Genomic DNA, 20,225 nt, shown 5'->3' on the forward strand with positions numbered 1-20,225 from the left:
AAATAATTACAGATGGTGGAAGACTAAGCGTTTCTAATCGAGCCAGCAAAGGAGAAGAAATGTCCATCCCATGCAGAGTGTGAGTGTCCTTCACACATCGAGGAAGAAAACCCACAGGGAAACATAATGGGACAGATTTTTTTTTTCTGACTGACATGTATCTTACATCCTTCCTGATGCCAGAGACCCATAGTTCTTTGAGAAGCTACTCTGCCCCATCATCCTCAGACTTCAAGTTCATGTGAAATTCACCCAACCCGTACTCTGGGAATGTGCCTTGATTCGCTTAAGCAAGTCATCCGCACAGCCACAGCGATTGGTTAAAACCTGGTAGGAATCGGGATTCTGACCTTAAGTCAGTCAAACCCAACAGAAACGAGTGATTTCCTCCCCGAGTGAAGACCCAGTCTCTCTGTTCTTCGGGGAGAAAAGAAAAGAATGACAAGGATTCGTGCAACACGGGGAGGCCGCTGGACTCTCACCTCGAGGAGGGACCAGAAGGAGAACAACCACAGCGTCTGTGGGCCTGGCCTGGACCCTCCCGTCCTGGAGCCACAAGGTTTGCTTGTCCGAGCTTCTTGGAGTCGGGTTTGTTGGCTTGTTCCTTGTCCTCCTCGAGGCCACCAGGATCCCGAGAATCCCCTGTGTGGAGGAGGCACAGGGTCTGTGCAAAGCCATGGCCCCAGACTGAAGGGCGGGGCTGGCTTTACTGGAAGAGGAGGAGGGAATTTGGCAAACAGCCTGTGGAATGAGAGTGGTTTTTAGGCTCCGCTGTGCCCGGGAACACGGGGGCTTGGTTAAAACACAGAGGGCTGTGCCCCGCCCTCCAGAGGAGGGAGGGGCGCTGGGAATTTGCATTTCCCACGAGCTCCCAGGTGCTGCTCGTGCCACCTCTGCAAGGCCTTTGGGAGCTGCTATTCCGAGGCATCATCGTTGTGGGCTGTGTCTGGTCGGTGCCGAGGTCCTGTGCCAAACATGAAGGCAACAGCATTAAAGAAATTGGTAGGTGAGACCCTGAATATCGGATATAGGAGCTGCGTCTTGCATCTGTCAGTAAGGTCCTTTTAGAAAGAATTTAGGCTATTTTGAATGGGCTCGCCTGAAATCAGGAAAGGGGAAAAAAATCAGCTTTGCTGAGAGAGGCCTCTCCAACGTGTTGGCTATCGCCAGTAATATGGAGTCTGGAAGGGCTGGAAGTGCAGGCGTTTCGGCTCCAAGCTGAAGGTAGGGTGAGCAGAGGCAGCGAGGTGGGAGACTTCACAGGAGAGAAAGCTGGCGTCCACCTGTGGCCCTCACTTCCCCTCCCCGCCCACCCCACCATGCAATATTTGTCTTACTTAAACTGGACAGCCAGCTCCTTGTAAAGGGGAATGCATATATTTCTGCTGGGCACCAAATACTTACCACTTCTGCACATTGCCCCACCTCTGCAGGGGCCAAGGTGAAGGTCGGGGTCTCTCACCAGAGGGCCAGGAGGTAGGGCCTTAGGGGTGACTGTGCTACTGGGCCTGTACTGGGAAGCACACATTCCCAACCCCAGTTAAAATGCAGGATAGATGCCTGGATGAGCTCTCTGCTCCTGGTTGTTTAGCCCGTAGAATGGATCAGAAGCAAAGAGGTCAGGATCCTACTGTATTAGAAGGGTGTCGCATTGCCCAAGAAATCCCAGGACCGGCCAAAAATGGCCATGATTGCTCAACACGGAAGGCAAACCCCAGACTCCTAACTCATAGCCCCCAGAGAAGGGCTCTTCCCCATCCCAGGCATGTGTCCATGGGGGACGTTCCCCAGGGAGGTCAACCAGGGGGCGGACCAGGATGGCGGACTCAAACCTCAGACTCTGAAAGGCCCTGTGGACACGCTAACAGTGCAATCCCCACCCGCCTCTTACAGCATGGTGGTCTTCGTTCCGTCACTCTGTTCGCACTTGTATCAGGGAATGGTGAGCTCGTCAAACTTCTTGTTTGGTTTTGGGTTGTGGGGATTTAAGGAACAGGTCGGTGTGAGCGAGCAGGTTCTGTGTGTCCTGTGATGCTGGGAGCTGAGAAAGAGGAAGGGGGTAAACCCGCGCTGCTTCTTTGGAGACAGGGTCCATTGCTCCCGTTTTCCTGAGAGCACCTTGACACTTGTCACAGGTGTGGGTGGCGATGGTGGTCGGGGAATGGGGCCCTCCTGACAGATGGGGATTGTGCAGTGTTGCCGGGGAGGGGCTCTGTGTGTGTGTGTGTGTGTGTGTGTGTGTGTGTGAGAGAGAGACAGAGAGAGAGAGACAGGAAAGCCATGGGCAAAAGGACTTCTTCCGCCTCCTTGCCCTCATTATATAATTGTACTCCAAACAGTTTGATCATTACAATCCCAAACTAATTTTGGGTATAAAAATTAGATTATTTTAAACAAAATGAAATAAGCATGGCTTATAAAAATGAACCCGTTTGAGTTTCCCATAGGTCTTCTGACTTTCTCCTTCTTTAGCAAAAAGGCTCAGTGTACATTTCTTACAGTTACAACGGTAACTCAGGCAACGTGCCCAGTAAACAGCTCGGCTTCCTCAGTCCACCTCTGAGCGGGATCCTGCTCCACACGCCGGCCGGCCAGCTTGCCCTTCAACCTCGGCCAGGCGTTGCGTGGGGCAGGGTTCCTGGGAAACGGGCGACGGCACTACATACAGACAAGCGTGGCCTTTGAAGAGTGGTGAGCCCTGTTCCACTATCTCAGGGGCTCTCAGCTGTTGACCCGCACGTGGAAAACCTGATAAGCCTGGTAGAAACACCACTTTTCAGGTTCACATCTAAAAATGTGAATATGAGTGGTTCTGATATGAGTGGTTTAAACAGTCCCTGCTTGGGGTTTGAGTGCAGCTGGATGGAGCTTTGGGAAATCACTTGGCCACTGGTTACGAAGACAGTCTGTAGTTATGTCAAAGTCTAGTTCGGGAACTCAGTGGTACCATTCTCTGTGTGACCTTGGCCAGGCTGCTTAACCTCTCTGAGCCCCAGCCCCAGTTTACCCTTTTGTCCAATGAGGATATTAATAGTCCCTAAGCTACACCATCTCCCTGTGAGGATGGCACAGACATTGCGTAAAAAGTACTTGGCCTAGACTAAGTCTCAAAGATGTTTAGTAATTGCTGTTTTTAAAGCTTGATTTATCTAAAGATGCAGTATGCCCTCCTTCATGGTATCCGTTCGGGAGTGGATTCTCCGAGAGCATGTATATTATAATTTGATTTATTTATTTTTTAATATTTATTTATTTATCTTTAGATGGGAAGGGAAGGAGAGAGGAAAAGAAATATCAATGTATGGTTGCTTCTCGTGCATCCCCTGCTGGGAACTGGCCCCTGCCGGGAACTGGCCTACAACCCAGGTATATGCCCTGACTAGGAATCGAACTGCGATCGTCTGGTTCGCAGGCCCGCACTCAATCCACTGAGCTACACCAGCCAGGGCTATAATTTGATTTATGAAACATGCGTCTCAGTGCTCCGGAAGTGTGGCCCCAGTGCACAGCAGCTCGCCTCTGTGGTGGCCCCCCCTTCCGTCTCTCCCGGTTTCCCTCCAGTTCGAGTCTTCCTGCCCTCTGCTATATTTCCTTTCAACCGGTGGTTCTGACTTGCCGAATACACAAAGCCAAACTCAACTCCAGTTTCCTTTTTAGAAGAGCATCTTTATTTTTCCTGCAGGTTGAACCCAGCACTGGACAGAAACATTTCACACGTGCGAGTCCACCTGGTGGCCTTGGTGTCACTGCTGCCCAGAACAAACTGATGACCGTCACACAAATTTGCCAATCACAGTGCAAGTGAAGGGGAAGGGAAGGGTGGTGACAGGTGTCCTGAGATCTCCTGGAGCAAATAGTCCCAAACACAGTGTGACATTGAAAATATACTACAAAAATTAAGTAGTATAAATAAGTTGAAATTTAAGTTAGGAAGTGTCCCAGAGTGTGGGTGTTTGCCACCACCAGCCCCCAGGAGAGGCAGCTATGGAGGTAGCGGGGCTGTTTCCAGGGCTCGGCCCTGGCTTCCTGTTGGCCCACTGAGGTCCCCGGGCTCCTCAAAGCTTCCGGGCCACTCGGGCATTCAGCTCCAGGTCCATGACGTACTCCTGCACCCAGGCCTCCCTGGGGTCGGCACAGACCTGCCGGCTTCTTTTGGTTAGGAAGCTGTGGAGAGGAGGGGACAGGTCACACACCGAGTGACCCGGCAGGGGTGCCTGGGCCCCGCTGAGGCCCCTGCACCCCACGCTCTGCCCTGCTCACTCTCTCGGGGACCCTGCTGCTGCCGCCTCCTCCCCACTCCTTCCCTCTGGGCTGCACCAGCCCCCACCCTGACTCTGCAAGCCTCCCCCCCACCAGGTCAGGTCACACCTGGGAGACCAGGGTCTGGTATAGCTGAGAGGACGTCCTAGAGGATGGGGCCTTCCCAGGACACCACCCCTGGCCTGCCTGTGCCCTTGGGCACTGCCTCCACTCCACACCCTCCCGGCCTCCCCAGGGCTGGACAGGAGGACTAGCACTTACATGATGCCGGCCTTGGAGCACTGGCTGCTGGTCTCAAAGTAGTTGGCTATTAATCTACGCGGAACCTGCCGGGAGGCATAGGAGAAGCAGCAGGCAGTCGGGGTGTCTGAGCCAACTGGAGAGGGAGGGACAGAAGGAGCCTGAGTCACGGTGCAGGGGAAAAGGCAGATCTGAGGTCTGATCCTGGAGAGGGTGAGGAGGACACAGAACGGCACAACCCTGCTCAGTGCGTGGGCTGGGAGACAAGTCACTAGGAGGCGTTGGGCGTTTTTGCCAAAACTTTCCCTGTCTCGGTCCTTGTTTCTCTCTGTATCCCTGTGTCTCCTTGAGTCTTCATCGTGGGCACTCTCTCTCAGTGCTACAAACACCCAAGCAAACTGTTTTCTAATCTCCCTTCAAGAAGCAGTCCCCAGCAAGAGAAGCCTCAGACATACCTCCTAAGACATCCGAGGGACAGAGCTCTCGCGGGGACCTAGGATGACAGTGGAAGAACGGTGCCACTGGGCTTGCCTCTGGCAAACGCATTTGCTTAGGCCCCTATTTTGCCATCTGTAAAATGGGACCGTGACCCCCCTGCCCCACCCTTGCTCTCAGATGCGAGGACCAAGCTACCTAACACCCTTTTCTAAGATGAAAATGCAAGTCTTGCAGAACAAAAGCAAAGAGGCTTTATGACCCTTTAAGAAGTTCTCTGTTTTCCCTCAGGGGCTCTCAAGACCACAAGAAAAGGTGGCTGTGGTCTGAGTGCGGCCGGAGCGTCAGGTCACCCACAGAAACAACACAGACTCACGTGGTGCAGAGGAGACCTGGCTGCAGGGGGCTGCGGCGCAGAGCAGGAGGGCCAGCGCAGCCCCGGGGACCTTCATGATGCCGAGCCAAGGGCGTGTGGGCCCGAGTGTTGGGAGAGCAGAGACAGGAGTGGGCACCGGCTGCTGGCTGCGTCCCTCTACAGAGCAGGGCCATCTCCCCTGCCCTTTATAGGACCCCCTGGCGGATGGGGAAATGGAATCCGGGCGTGAGAGGGGAAAGTTTTAAGCATCGTGGTGCTGTCAGGCCGAGTGTTGCACAACGCAGTCCTGGGAGACCGCAGGGGCTTGGGACCCAAGAATAGCCTCTTTGAGCTGTGAGTCGGGGCCCACAACTCGTGACTTGTTCCGGTTTCTCAGGAGGAAATGGTTTCCCCCGAGAGCAGGAGGAGAGAGGTGTCTCCAGACTCAGGCCTATTCTTAGCTGGTCCCTTATTCCATAGAAACTGATGCAGGCTCGAACTCTCCAGCTCCAGCCTCCGGATGGGGCTGAAACTCCCTCGCTTCCCCAGCGGCTCTAGAGCCACGTGGGTGGGGTGGGTGAAATGATGCAGCGAAGGGGCCCAGCCTCCCTTGGTTGCAAAGCACTGAATGAAGAAATCCCGCTAGAGGACTAGGAAGCATGAGGTCATGTTTCTGTCATTTGTCTATTCATCTCACGGTCACTGAATGACTAGGGTCACTGGGTTAAACACAAGTTCAGGATCATGAAGAAACATTAGGCATGGGTGTCAATATGCCTGAAAAGATTTATACCTGGTAACCTCAAGGACACATTTCATGGAAGGAGCTCTGAAGAAACAAACCCAAATGGAGAAGCAACCTCAAACATAGATCTCTGACCCAGCATCTGAAATAAGGAATCTGTTTCCCTCTACCAGGAGTGGTGAAGTAAGTTACAATATGCCCACGTGGTTATAACCCTTACGCTGAACGGCGTGTAGTGGAAGAAATAGAATCCCAGTTGTAGAAAAGATGAAAAATCGTACAAATTGTACAAGACGAAGAGTTGCACGAATGTATGTGCCCATATGGCAAATACTGTAACTCTGTACATGTACATATGTAGTTTACATGTGTAAACTCCAGGCACGGAAGGGACAGACGGCACTGCAGACGAATGCCCTGGTGTGGCAACGGCGCTGATGTATGTGGGGGAGACCTCCGGGTGGACAATTTTCTTCCCTTCCTCTGGAGTTCTCTTGGGTTTTTGTTTTTGTTTTTTGAAGTGAGACTGAATTGCCTTCCTCGTCAGCCCATGCATTTACAAACACATCTCATTTTGAAACAGCTACAGCAACCCAGATCGGAAAGGTTGTTGTCAGCCGTTGAACTTTAATCTGAAAGAAGTTTTCGAGAAATGCGCCCAAGTTCCTGTCCAATGGCCTTTGCTAAAATAGAACCTTGATTTCCATGTCTCTGAACTATTTTAAGGAACCTGTAGATATTTACGTGAGTCTTGCCAAATTTAAAGCAGTTGAATTTTTCCTATTCTTTTTCATTCGTGATTTCAGTGGTGTGAAAGGGCCTGCCTTCTCAGTCAGGTCTGTGCGTGTTTGTCCTCCTCCATTCTTTCTTATTTTATTGCTGCTTAATTAATAAGCATAGATTTTATGATGAGGAATAGACTCAGTTCTTGGCAATGGCCTTTGTCCTCTGCATCCCCGTGGTGCAGGTGGAGCAGGAAGCCTGCACAACCAGGCAACCCCAGCACTTAGCAGAAAGTGCTCAGATTCCCCGGAGAAAGATGAACGAAAGCCCAGAGCGCCAGGGGGAGAAAGCACCGTAGTCCCCTGTGGTGTGTGTTGGGGCGGGGGGGGGCGTTGAAGAAGTCTTCACAGAAGGAATGGAACTCTGGTTGGGTCTGGAAAGCCGTGGAGGATTCGGACGCACATAGCTGGGGTGGCAGCAGCGGCAGAGGCGCGGATGCGGAGGCGCAGGGAGCAGCGTTTGCGCAGCTGCGGGCGGTGGAGCCGAGGTGGGTGATGGAGCTAAACCGGGCTGGACCACAGGGCTTCTATCTCCCCCGAAAGTGGCTAGCACAACGGAGGAAACCAGGCGTGAGCGGAGTGCGACCACGCCCGAGGAATTCTCTCCTTCCTGCGTCTCCCGAGTTTCTGCCTCTGAAGTCACACAGGCCGTGTTTCCATCCCACCCCTACCATGGCCAGCACTGGCTGGGAGGGAGGCCAAGCAAAGACGAGATCCGAGGCCGCAGCTGGTTCCACGGAGGCTTTCGCATCCGGGGCCTTCCCTTGCTGCTGTCAGTCCCACAAGTGCAGTCTGTCACTTGTGTCATTGGAAACTCCAGCGCACAGGCCACGCTGCCTCCTCGCACACCTCCTCTGCCTGGTGCTCAGCTGGCTCCCCGAACTACGGCATCGTCTCATCGACTCCTCGCTGGCGATGCAGGTTCCCATGCAGGTTACAGGGGCTGGCGCCTCGGAGCAAGGGTGGGGGAGGGCAAGAAGAAGGAAATGGAAACTGCTGAGTCAGCCTCTTTCTGATTAGAGACTCATTACTTCCCTCCCTGATGACAGCACTTACCACGAGCTGTTATAGGGCGTGACTGATCCGATTTCCCCTTTTCAAAATGTGTAGCCCGTGTCCTGCTGTTGACTTCGCACCAAATTCACACCATGTCTTGTTGGTGCGTTTAGTAAAGGCAATTTACTGGGTGTAAAATTTCTAACCCTGCAGTGGGTGGAGGGTAGTGCTCTCTGAGGTTTTACACACCCTCTGGGGGTCTTGGAACGCATCCCCCAAGACAAGGGGGAGCTGCTGTATCCGACCACCGACTGTGTCGTATGTGAAACGGAATGTGTCTGCTTTTCGCCATTCCCGCTGCCACTGTCTGGGGTCCGGTGTCACCATTTCCTACGCCGACAACCAGCTGTAGGAGTGTCCTAGCAATTGGCTTTTCTTTCAGTGTGCCTCCCTCCCCTCTGTCCCGCCGTCACGCAGCATCCAAAGTGAGTTTTCGAAAGCACACGTCAGTCTCTGCCCCTGCCTATTGGAAACCCTTCCAACGCTTGGTGTTGTTTCCCGCCTGAACTGGGGGTCTCTCCTCTGCGACCAGACCTCTGCCTCCCTCTGTGGCCACGACTCCCGTTACCCTCAAACTCCCAGGAAACCAAGACTCAGCCCTCTGACCCCATGTGATTCCTTGAAAGCGCAGGTCTCTTTTCTGCTTCCTACGAATGAGGCGTCCGCCCGGCCGGGGACAACTTCCCCTTCTTGTAGGTCACAGGGCAGAGAGAAGTACCACGCAGAAGTGTGCCCCTCGGCCACCGCAGAGATGAATGTTTAGCAGAAATAGGGAAAACCGCTATTTGATTCTCTTAGTTTGCTACGGAAAAGAGGGAAACCTATGGATTCCACCGTTTAAAGATAGGCAGTATGTAAACCTCGAAGACATTTTACAACATAATTACAACACTTGGGCCGTTAAGCTTTTAACACACATTTATAAGAAGCACATTTTCCTTTTCTGATTTACGTACGCTCTGGAAACACACCTCTCTGGTGTCATTTCCAAATCTACCACAATTGGCTGTGTGTTCTTCCATAGGTTACAGGTCTGTGTCTCAGTTTCCTAATGTCTGATGAGGGATAATAATAGTAGAGTTAAATACATTAGCATCTGTATGCCGTGGCTGGTGTGGCTCGGTAGATTGAGTGCCGGCCTGAGAACCAAAACTGTCACCAGTTCGATTCCCAGTCAGGGCACATGCCTGGGTTGTGGGCCAGGTCCCCAGTAGGGGGCATGCAAGAGGCAACCACACATTGACCTTTCTCTCCCTCTTTTTCTCCCCCGCTTCCCCTCGCTCTAAAAATAAATAAATAAAATACTTTAAAAAATAAAGAGATTAGCATCTATAATAGAATTGGAACATCACTGGCTGCCAGTGTCCTGGCTGCCAGTGTCCTCACTGCCATCAGCATTTAGCGAGACGAGGAGAACAAAGGGGACTAGACATTGGACTGAAGAAACTGGGGAGCAGAGCCTGCTGGGAAGTGACAGTCTCACACCCCAGGGGACCACAGCAGCGTGCTCCCCCGGGGGATTAACACTCCTCCCTTTCCCCCTCCACTACTGGATTGTTGGTGGGGGGGGACACTGCAGGAGGGGCCGGACCACAGACGCCTGTCAGTATAGCTGGGGTGGGGGTGTAAACCCATCCAAAACCTGGGAAGTTGGCTGGAAATTTTGAAAAGCACCTGGTTCTTCCCCAAACCCCAGCTCCTGGTTGTAACCCCAGGGGAACAAAGCGCCCGCTCCCTCTCGCCCACCTGGTGATGTGCTCTCACCCCATTCATCCGTGTGCGCTCTGGCCCCGGACGGAGCCCACGACCAGGGATCCGGCAGCTGTCAGGACCCGCAGCCAGTGGCTTCGGCTCCAGAAGGACTAATCTCTCTCTCTGTCTCTGATCTGCACTTGCACAGGGCACACACCCGTTGTCTCCATGGCCTTGTGGCCCTAGCAACCCCATGGCCCGTGGCCGTGGTGGGGACTCCACACGTAGGCCCTGGGGGGAGAGCTTGAATACGGCAGTTGAGCTCACCAGGTGCTGTGCTGGACCGCACTTCAGTGTGGAGCAGAAACTCCGGACACTGGCTTTCGACTCGACTCGTCCTTGCTGAGGCTCAGCTGGACTCTCTGCGGTGAGAGGGACAGAGACGGAACACTGGGAAGTCAGGTGGGGAACCTGCTCCATTTCACATCGTCGATGGAGTTCGCCGCAGGGCCACACCCTCCCGTGCAGGTCTCAGGTTCTCCCCTTGGAAACACGGCAAGCACTCGCTCTCCACCCATGAGGCTGTCAGTTGCTGTCATCACTATTGCTGAATATTTCCATTCATCTATTTCATGTATTTAAAAGAGGGCAGGCTTCTTGTTCTTTGTCTGAGTAACCCTACCCACACACTCTTTCCCTGGCTGATCATCCTTCAGGTCTCAGCTCAATCTATAATAGAGGAAAATCAGCACAATCTGAATGACTGACCTAAGCAACACAGTGGTTAAAGGTAAATTTTGGCATAAAATGTAGGTATGTTCATGCAATAAAATACGGTGCATGCTAATTTTGAATAACTTTTGAGTTTTTAATGAAAGGGAAGAGTATACAGTAACAGTAATAAGATAGACTAGCTCAAGAAAGACTGTTAAGTAACAAGAGTCAAATGCAAAACTTTGTGCAGAACGCTGGGTAAGTTTTGTTTTCTAATTTATGATTTCTGTATTTTCTAAATTTTACACAGTGACCATGTATATTTGCTATGAAAAAATGCATATCACACGAATACCGATGTTTACGAAAATCAGACATGATATTTGGGGGGAAGCCTTTTTAGACTTTTCTCTACCACTTTCCAAAACGTGGGCCCCAGGCCCGTCTTCGTGCCTGTCATGCAGAAGGCACCAGTAAGGGTTGCCGAATGTTTCCTCTCTTGCTGGACACTCCGGCCCGGCAAGAGGTGGGGACAGGCAGAAAAGCTCTGGCGGAGGGACGGAAGATGCCTCATGAAGAACACCGAAGGCCTTCTTGAACCCCTCAAATCCTGGTGAGCCCTGAAGCCTCTCTCAGGAGCTTAACACCCCCCCGAGGTCGCTGCCCTCCCTGAGCAGATGCTGAAGGGCAGGCTGCGGCGGGAGCCCAAGGCTCTTTCCACTGCAAGAAGAGTGAGGCAGGCAGGCTGTGGGCTGGAGGGCGGCTTCCCCGATCGGCAGCTGCAACCAGCTCACTCCCCCCCCCCCCCCACAGACTCNCCCCCCCCCCCCCCCCCCCCCGCCGACTCCGTCCTGAGCCCTGCGCTTTGGATTATTGTGAGCTTGTTTCTTCAGTCTGCAATCCCATCTCCCCCGAGTGACTTGGCTACTGCGTTGGCAAGGCCGAAGGATTTACCTCTTCTTGATTTACTCTCTTGGCAAAATGACCGTGTGTTCCAGCTCACCTTGGATTTCCAGTTCAGGGGTTGCTTGCAAGCAAGTCCCCAGTTCTGGGCATTCCGCCTCCTTGCGGCCAGCGCTCTCGGCCCCAAGGCCCAGTGGTCTCCTGACCCTCATGCATCTCAGCACTCTCATTCTGGGGAAACGCGGAACATCGAGATTGGCCACCTCCGTGTCCTGCTCCTCAGCCGCCTTGTGATCTCCCTGAGGGTCTGGCACCTTCAGAGACCCCCACACCTGTGTCTCAGAGGGCCAGGCCTGTGAAGGAAGACTGGTCATCTTTGAACCAGGAGTTGGAAGACCCTGGGTCTTACCACACATCCTGTGTGACCTTGACCAAGTTTTTTTAACTTCTCTAGGCTTTGCTACAATAGCAAAACAGACTGGGATCAGATAAAACCTTGAACATGCATGTGCTGGTGGAAATCAAAAGTACCGGGGCCTGTGCAAGGCCCGTGCCTGCTGGGTTGCCAGTCCTGTGTGCAGATGACAAAGGCTGAGATGACGAAAGGACGAAGCAGATGTGCCCCGAGTGGAGTTATGAGCACAGTGCCAGGAAAGGGTGTGGATGGGAAAACTCTGTGTCACCCCGAGCGAGGGGAAGTGAAAGGTTTCCCTGGAGCAAGAGGGCGGAGGAGCCGCAGAACGCACCCGGGTGCCCTGAAACCGTGGTGACTTCTGCTCTCGCCTCTCATACTCCGGAGCTGCAAAGATGGAGTCCTAAAATAGCATCCCTTACCATGAAACCACAGAGTCTGGGGGGGGGGGGGAGGAGGGGAATTGTTAACTCATCAGGGCTGGGAATTACCTTTCAAACAGGGTGTGAGAACGTCCAGTTCGTTCTTACCTCACTTAGCTAAATGGGGTTTGCATGCAGGGTCCATGCCTGGGACGTTCATCCCTCCATACGTCAAAACCCCTCCACAGCCCGCCATTCAGGCAGCGGTCTCCGTGTCAAGGGCTCCTCCTTGGCGCACAGTGGGACTTCAACTTGACCTGGAGCTATCTGTCTACAGTGAGGGATGCGCTGATGTTTTGTTCCTACCTCTGATATGGCCCTTTATTCCACCCCATGGGATAGTTATTTCTTTTTTAAATAAGCTTTCACTTATTTATTTTTAGAGAGGGGGGAAGGGAGGGAGAAAGAGAGGGGGAGAAACAGTGATAGGTTGCTTCTCTTGAGCTGCCTATTGGGGACCTCACCTGCCACCTAGACATGCACCCTGACTGGGAATCGAACCAGCAATCTATTGGTTCGTAGGCTGCTGCTCAATCCACTGAGCCACACCAGCCAGGGCTGGAATAGTTATTTCTGTCGCTGTCAACACCATCACCGAGGGGAGGAATGGGGCTTCATTCTGTCCCGCTTGCCCTGACAAAAAGCAGACGGCTTCTGCACTGGGTTGTGCATAAACGGCACGGGTCACAGAGTCTGGCAAACCCCAGGGGACACAGAGACGTCCTCTGTCCCCTAAAGCCAGGTCCTCCTCCAACCAGGAGAGAGCATGAGAGATGCTGGCAGAGCGGTATCGGGGATGGGAGGACACTAGGGCTGGGGGCAGGGGTCCCGGTGAGGACCAGAACATTTGAAGCAAGACTTGCAAGGAAAAGGGTGAGGACGGAGGGTGGAGGAAGGAAATACAATTTGTGTGGGGGGGAGGGGAGGGCTGCGTAGGGGGGTGGAGGCAACAGTATGAGGTACGATGACATTGAACTGTATTTAGTGACCTTGAAGTACCCCAAGACGCCACTGTGCCCCCTTCTATCCCTCGTCTCTACAGCACCCAGGGTGCATGGTTTCCTGTTTTCACACTTTATTCGTTTTTTCTCAGGGTAGAGGCAGGTGGCGATGGGGCTGGGGTGAGCAGGTGGGGGTGAGCAGGTGGGGGTGAGCAGGTGGGTTGGAGCGGTGGAGCTGAAGGTGGATAGAGATCTTAATCTGGCCATCCCAATCGTCCTCACTGGCCCAGGCAGGTACTCCTGTATGCCTGGCCTTCGTGGACTTCACCGAGTCACCTTCGAGTCAGCTTCAGGTCTCAGGGCCGAGGCCTCCCTCAGAGCAGCTGCCGAGCCAGACAGGGCTTTGTGTGACCGTGAGGAGTTCCCTGTCGGTGGCTGGGAAACACCCATGTGCCTGGAGTGAGTGTTTGATCCGTAACACAGGTAAGCTCCTTGCTGCGTGTATCCGATCCCATTTTTGTACTAGAGCGACATTCTTCATTTTCTGTTTTTAACCAAAGTTGACCTTCAATGTCATTGTATATTAGTTTCAGGGGCACAGCACAGTGGTAGACATACAGTTTACGAAGGTAAAAATGGGGAAGGGACTGAGAGGCACACACTGGCGTTTACAGAACAGTCCCCAGGCCGTGAACGCAGCGCAGGGAACATCGTCAGTGATGTTGCAGCGACTGCGCATGCGTCCCACGGGCGCTGGACTTACTGAGGGGACCCCTTTGCGAGTTACGGGTGAATGGCGGAGGGCCATGCCCCCTCCAGGCCTTCCACACTGGATCCTCGCTGATCTCTCCCTCCTTTTCTATTAGGGCTCCAAGGAACGAACGGGAGGCTTTCTGTCTTTTCCCTTCTGCTCCCTCCTTGTTCTAGACCCGACTGACCCAACCTCCTCCTCCTCCTCCTCCCAAGTTCGGCCCTCATAAGCTGGCTCTCTGTGCGTGGCCAGGCCCCTGGTGGGCAACTGCTTCTCTCCGCATGGTCACGTTCCACATTCACGGCAACAGGGCGGGAAGAGAATGGGTTTTAGAGTCAAGAGCCTCTGGCTCCCAATCTGGGCACTGCCACTGGAGACTGTCGCCGTGAGGTTGAGAGCGGGCTTCCCTCCCGTCTGTGATCTTTATGCCCACCCCAGGAAGAGTGATCACTCAGCCCAGCAGAGGGAGGCCCAGGAACGTGACCTCCAGTCCCAGCTCCCCCTTCCTTGCTGAGGCCGGGCTTGTGGCAACTCTGGAAACGGTGACGAGAGCCTCCAGCTTCTGGAGGTGCCAACCGCCAAGAGCAGCATGGGTCTCGTCTGCGCGCCTCGCCCAGCAGGTGCGAACAGTTCATCCTTCCTCTCGGGCTCACAATCGCCTCCTCAGTCTCGGCCACTGCCTTTGGCCTACCACTTCCCTCTTTGGTGCAACCCCCTTCCCCCTTTCTCCTCCTCCTTCTTTCCACCGTGATAACATCGCCCTGGGGGGACGTGATGAGCTCAGCTGGCTTCACTTTCCTCCTGGGCACCATGACATCATCTCTGGCCTGGAAATTCCACTGGCCTCCGGTGCCCCCACCTCTGTCCCAGTCCTCGGAGGTGCTATAAAGAGGGGATCCCAACTCAGCATCAGCACAGAACACAGCCGGGCTCTGAAGCGTCTGGGTCTGCCGTCGCGAAGCCTCTTCTCTGCCAAGACCATGAAGCTCTGCATGACCGTCCTCTCACTCCTGGTGCTTGGGGCTGCCTTCTGCTCCCCCGCGCTCTCAGCACCAAGTAAGTGTCTTCTCGGCCGCTGCTTCCAGAGCCACAACCAGGCTTTCCAGCTGGGGCTGGTCCCACAGTGGCCTCTGGGGATGGGACAAGGGGGAGCTGGGGAGATTTTTAAGTAGCCTGCCGTTACATGTCCTACTAGACGTTCAGTGATGTTCGAGCTGCTGTTTTCTTAGGAAACAGTAACCAGCAGACTCGTGTAAGAAAGGGCCTGTCTCTCTGTATGTCTCGGTTTCCTCTTCAATTAAACAGAGTTAGACGCGTGCTCTGAGACCCAAGCCAGGTCCACGATCTTTGCTTAGGACCCTCATTCAGGAAAAGACTCCTTCTCAGGGCGGCTGGGGTTGGACACAAGGGACTGTATTTGGGGGTCTGGTAGCTCCCCAGAGATGCTGCTTGAATATCTGTAACTAAAAGCCGAAGGGACAGCTCCTTGTGGGGTCGGGACCTCACCTGGGCCTTTCTTTCCAGTGGGCTCAGACCCGCCCACCGCCTGCTGCTTCTCCTACACCACACGGCAACTTCCTCGAGACTTCGTGGTGGATTACTATGAGACCAGCAGCCTGTGCTCCCAGCCAGCGGTGGTGTAAGTACCGGACCCCGGGCCGCTCTGGGAGGCCAGGGCGAGGGCCGCAGCAGACAAGGGGCCCGCTCCGGGCAGGGAGAGGACCTCAAGGAGGGTGGCAGGTCTCAGGGCTGACGCCTGCCTGGAAAGCAGTAAGGAACAGAGTCCTGAAGTCACCTGTGGAGTCCCGGAGGGGGCCAGGAAGGAGTAAAAAGGCAAGACGCTGGGGTTCTGGGAAGGAAACGAGCCAGAGGCTAGGAAACCAGAGAGTCAAAAAGATCCCAGGCACTGTGGGCGGATTGCTTCAGCCACGCTTGGAAGAGCACATGGAGAACTCATTGCTAGGAGCGCCAGGGGAAGCACGGGGAGATTCCGCCATGCTGATTGTAAAACTGGTCGGTTCCTGATGTGGGCAACCTTGAGGCCACAGCTAAATCCAGGGGTCAGTTACAAAGGGTCCGTTTCCAGGGCAACCCCAGGAAGGGTCCTGCCACCCCCCGGAGCTGTCCGACATAGGGACTGTGGTCAACTAGGCAAGGGCCCCTGCAATTCTCATCTCTCCACTCCTTCCCCCACAGATTCCAAACCAAGAGGGGCAGACAAGTCTGTGCCAACCCCAATGAGCCCTGGGCCCAGAACTACATGAACGACCTGGAGCTGAGCGGAGCGGAGCTGAGCTGAGCCGCCCCGGGCACAGGGCAGGGTCTCCGGGGAAGGCCGCCGGGGCCTGACGCTTCTCAAGCCAGATGCACTTTCTCCTCGTTCGCCCGCCCCCACCCCCCGCCCCGTCCCTTCTCGTAATTTAATCTTTATGATGTGCTGCGTTATTGTGTTTGGCGTTGTTTCCATAATTTATGTTGGTTTTACCAAAGGACGCGTGTCCCCCGAGGGGACGGTCCCTCTGCACTGTCTGTCGGCTCTTGCGCATACGCAGGTAACGCAGGTGATTCTGTGTTTTCGTAATAAAAATGAAAAAAGTGCAGACAGTTTCTCTGTGTTTTCCTTTGATCTGGTATGGAGGGGACTGCCTGGTTCATGAATAGGGACCAACCAGCATTTCCAGACACAGTAAGAATGTGCAATTACTGAGGACTCCTTACGGGCTAAATGCTCTAAAGACGAGACCTCACTTAGTACTTTCGACAAGGATTTTAACGCCCTTACGGAGTGGGGACTCTTACCTCCAACGTCGCAGGTGCGGAAACAGAGGCACGGAGGTGATGTGACTTGCTCAGCTTGTAGGTCTGCCTGGAGAGCCCCATGACGGGGATCCAGGACAGCCACGAGGCCGCGGTTGTCACTTCATGTCTCATGCAGACGTTGTGAATAGCAGCAGCAACACAACACAGAGGGAAGACGAGGCAGTTCAGAGCCAGGAAAGCGGGCCCCCACCACTTCTTACTGGTGTGGAAAGAAGTCAGCTTGCCTTGCTGGGCCTCGGTTTTCACATCTGTGAAGTGGGGGGAGAACTGTCCCCTGGGAAGGGCTGAAGACTCTTTTTCCCTCTCCGAACCTTGGCCTTGTCACTGAAAATGGACCTAGTGTCTATGTCCCCAGCGCCATCACCAGGATGAGGTTAGTCCGAGGACCAGCTCTCTGCTGCCCAAAGCACAGGTGGGGTGTTATCACGAGGGCAGAAGAAATGGGTTTGGCCTGGAGCGCGGTGGGAGCGACCCAGAGCCAGGTCCCCGCGCACCCGCCGTCCGAACACCCCCCTCCCGTGGGTCAGAACAGGGCTCGGAGGCAGGATGAGCGCACCATCAGGCGTGGTCCGCAGGACGCAGAACCGGTCTGTCCACGCCGGGAAGGACCCACTGACCTCCTGGTCCGGCCCTCTCGTGTTCTGAGGGCCAAGGGCTGCGAAGGGGCTTGTGCTGCAGGCCACCCGGCAAGCGTGCGACAGAGCGGGACTCCAGCCGGTGCCGAGCCCCAGGTCAGTCCCCTTTCCTCTGCCCCTTGTGACCTGCCTCTGTGGTGCCAAAAAGGACAACCCATGCTTACCTTTTTGTTATTTTATTACTCACTGTTATACTTTCTCCTTATTAGATACACAGTCTTCCCGATTTCATTTGGGCGATCCGTCTCCCTGTCTCTCTCACGCTATGTGTCCTGTGTTTGGGAACGTTTGTGCTTCTGTGCTGCTGGTCATGTTGCACCGAGCTCCTCAGTACTACCCTTGCTCCCTTCCTTCTTTGGGCTATTAGCTATGTCCTCCCGTAAGTAATAGTCATAATAAAATTAGCTGATCTCCTCTTTCTTCTTTCTCCCCCTCCCCACCCCAAGCCCCTAACCACTTCGGTGTAGATTGTCTTGATTCTGGTGAACACTTTGTCCATTCCGTACAGGTTCAATCCGTGTGTTGTGTGTCTGAAACTAATTAATATTGGATGTCAACTATAATTTTAAAAAAACAGGAAAAAAAGGTTGTCTTGATTATCTGATTTTTTGGGGAACTTTCATGTAAGGTTTAGGATCAGTTGGTGACTTTTCACTGAAAATCCTTAAGATTTTAATTGGAATTATATTAAATTTCAGTTTGGGGAAAACTGACATCTTCGTGATCGTGAGCCTTCTGATGCGTGGATTTCGCATATCACTCTGTGTTTTTTAATTTTTCAAATTTAATCGGTATCGTATTTTTTCCCATTACCATTTAGTCCCCCAATACCCCCTCCTCCCAGTAATCACCAATCACTGTTTATTGAGCTATTTTTAAAGTGCTTCTTGGTAATAACATGTAGTTTTCTAAGTCTAATTTGTTGGATTTATACTTAGGTAATTGATGGTTTTAATAATACCATAAAGACATGGTTAAAGTTTATTGTTTAGTGGTAAGACTTAAAATCACTTAGCAAGTTCCCTTCTCGTCCGGCTTCTGTGAGCACCGGGGCAGAGCGGGCAGGGCCTGCGGGCGGGGAGGCTGCCCTTCGGGAAGGGCTGTGGTCACGTCTCTTCCCGACTGTCGGAATAGGTAGGTGAGCCTTTTAAAAAATTTTTAAATGGACTCCTTTTCTTTACAGATTTTATTTATTTATTTTTAGAGAGAGGAGAGGGGAGGGAGAAAGAGAGGGAGAGAGACACCCACACATGATTGCCTCTCCTGTTCCCCGCACCCGGGACCCAGTCTGTAACCCAGGCATGTGCCCTGACAGGGAACGGAACCAGCGATCCTTTGGTTCACAGGCTGGCACTGAATCCATTGAGCCACACCAGTCAGGGCAAAATTAGCTTTTTAAATAATGTTTCAATTACAGTTTGCTTTCAGTATTCTTTTGTATTGGTTTCAAGGGCACAGCGTAATGATTGGACAATCATGTCTTTTACAAAGTGTCCTTCCAATATCTCCAGAACCCACTTGGCACCATTTGTAGTTACTGCAATATGACCGACTGTTTTTCCTGCGCTGTGCTTTACATCCCCGTGTTTATTCTGTAACTACCGATTGGTGCTTAATTCCTTTACCTCTTTGACCCGGTCCCCACACCCCATTCCCCTGGTGGTTAAGTGTTGACTTCCTTCCACTCTTCCTTCCAGGGAGAACAGAAGTCTGGTGCCCTCTGAACTTTCACAGCTGTGTGCCCGCCCAGGAATATGGCAGAAATGAGCCCGAGTGCCCAGGCCTCCCTCTCCTCTTGCCCCTTCCTGAGGGAAAGGCTGGCCTCCAGGTCTTTCTCCCAGCATTTTCAAGTGTGAGACTCCTGAAAAAAATGTTTCATCTTTTTAGAGGAATAGGTACTCATTTTAGAAAAGTCAGATACTACAGAACAAATTGATGGCAAAAGGTGCCCAGAATCTCATCACCAGGAGATAAACATAATTACATGTGTGTGTGTGTGTGTGTGTGTGTATATATATAGATATATACCTATCTTCAGGGGGTGTGGTACAAAATAATCACTGCATCACACTCCACACACGTTTTTAAGCTCTTTTCTCTGACACTCAGCAGTAAGTCACGAACAGCTTCCCCTGAAAACGTTTGTACTGCTACAACTCCACTGTTTTTTCCAAAGGCTTCGAAGCCTTGTCGTTGCGGACACACCACATTTTGCTTACTCATTTTTGACCAATGGACATTTCAGTATCTCTAATATTTTGCTATAAGAGGATTCCCTTGGAACTAAGTATTTCCATTCATTCTTGATTATTTCCTTAGGAAATGTTCTGAGAAATGTCGCTGCTGGCTCAAAGGTTGTGCATTTTTTTTATCCAGAGATATATTGTCAGTTTGCTGAGAATGGCCAATTTCATGAGAATGCACTTTCTATACAAAAAGTTCGACAAACCTTAAAATGCCAAATATATTTTCATTTTTAATGATTTGACAATAATACACTTTTATATGAGTTTTTTGCTTTTAAATCACATACTTTTTCTTTTTTCCTTTTTTGGTTCATTTTTATTTTAAATCACATATATTTTTAAAGCAATTTCAATTGTCTTTATGGCGCATGTACCTGTTTCTAGGGAAGGTTTCAATAGTCCTTGGTGATCAGTTGGCACCCCCAGGGGGGGCAGCGAGTGGAAAACGCGTGTTCGGCGGCCTCTTCATGCCGGGCCTGTTCAAAGACGTTATTTCATTTGATCTCATAGCTTCCGTTATGGGACCTCCGTCTTACAGACGCGGAAGCTGAGGAGTGAGTCGTATGCTTCCTTTTCTTTTGCTCACGGTGCCCTGATTCCTTTCTACCGTCTTTCTTTTATATATATATATATATTTTATTGATTATACCATTACAGTTGTTCTATTCCCCCCTTCATTCCCCTCCACCCACACAATCCCTCCCCCACCCTTCTCCCCCCCTTAGTTTATAACCACGTGTCTCAAGTTCTTTAGATTCTATATTTCCCCTACTATTCTTGCCCTCACCCCTATCTATTTTCTACCTACCATCTATG

General features: G+C 52.4%; 2 protein-coding genes across 4 annotated transcripts; one reads left to right on the forward strand and one right to left on the reverse strand.

The window, feature by feature from the left end:
- Positions 1–3,657: 3,657 nt before the first annotated feature.
- On the reverse strand, positions 3,658–11,585 carry LOC119001569 (C-C motif chemokine 3-like). 2 transcript variants are annotated; one of them, XM_037066978.1, is made up of 3 exons: positions 11,283–11,585; positions 4,522–4,636; positions 3,658–4,164 (listed from the first exon to the last, which is right to left on the reverse strand). In XM_037066978.1, exons 1-3 carry the CDS (start codon positions 11,554–11,556, stop codon positions 4,056–4,058), a joined length of 498 nt encoding a protein of 165 aa, XP_036922873.1. In that variant the 5' UTR covers positions 11,557–11,585; the 3' UTR covers positions 3,658–4,055. The 2 variants fall into 2 exon arrangements, with proteins under 2 accessions (XP_036922873.1, XP_036922877.1); XM_037066982.1 differs by lacking the exon at positions 11,283–11,585 and adding an exon at positions 5,312–5,628.
- On the forward strand, positions 9,564–16,270 carry LOC119001561 (C-C motif chemokine 4). 2 transcript variants are annotated; one of them, XM_037066973.1, is made up of 4 exons: positions 9,564–9,578; positions 14,488–14,764; positions 15,233–15,347; positions 15,905–16,270. In XM_037066973.1, exons 2-4 carry the CDS (start codon positions 14,689–14,691, stop codon positions 16,005–16,007), a joined length of 294 nt encoding a protein of 97 aa, XP_036922868.1. In that variant the 5' UTR covers positions 9,564–9,578; positions 14,488–14,688; the 3' UTR covers positions 16,008–16,270. The 2 variants fall into 2 exon arrangements, with proteins under 2 accessions (XP_036922868.1, XP_036922857.1); XM_037066962.1 differs by lacking the exon at positions 9,564–9,578 and having other exon boundaries at positions 14,179–14,764.
- The last annotated feature ends 3,955 nt before the right edge of the window (positions 16,271–20,225 follow it).

Source organism: Sturnira hondurensis, unplaced genomic scaffold (genome assembly GCF_014824575.4).
Source record: "Sturnira hondurensis isolate 20B ecotype Veracruz unplaced genomic scaffold, ASM1482457v3 Scaffold0001221, whole genome shotgun sequence".
NCBI classification, from domain to species: domain Eukaryota; kingdom Metazoa; phylum Chordata; class Mammalia; order Chiroptera; family Phyllostomidae; genus Sturnira; species Sturnira hondurensis.

Excerpts from the sequence above, each read along its gene's own strand:
- LOC119001569 (XM_037066978.1), bottom strand. The coding sequence starts at position 11,556 with ATGACCAGTCTTCCTTCACAGGCCTGGCCCTCTGAGACACAGGTGTGG. Across the intron at positions 4,637-11,282 it reads CCCTGAACTGGAAATCCAAG|TTGGCTCAGACACCCCGACT; the intron begins GTGAGCTGGAAC and ends CTCCCTCTCCAG. Across the intron at positions 4,165-4,521 it reads TGCTCCAAGGCCGGCATCAT|CTTCCTAACCAAAAGAAGCC; the intron begins GTAAGTGCTAGT and ends TCCTCTCCACAG.
- LOC119001561 (XM_037066973.1), top strand. The coding sequence starts at position 14,689 with ATGAAGCTCTGCATGACCGTCCTCTCACTCCTGGTGCTTGGGGCTGCC. Across the intron at positions 14,765-15,232 it reads CCCCGCGCTCTCAGCACCAA|TGGGCTCAGACCCGCCCACC; the intron begins GTAAGTGTCTTC and ends CTTTCTTTCCAG. Across the intron at positions 15,348-15,904 it reads TGCTCCCAGCCAGCGGTGGT|ATTCCAAACCAAGAGGGGCA; the intron begins GTAAGTACCGGA and ends CTTCCCCCACAG.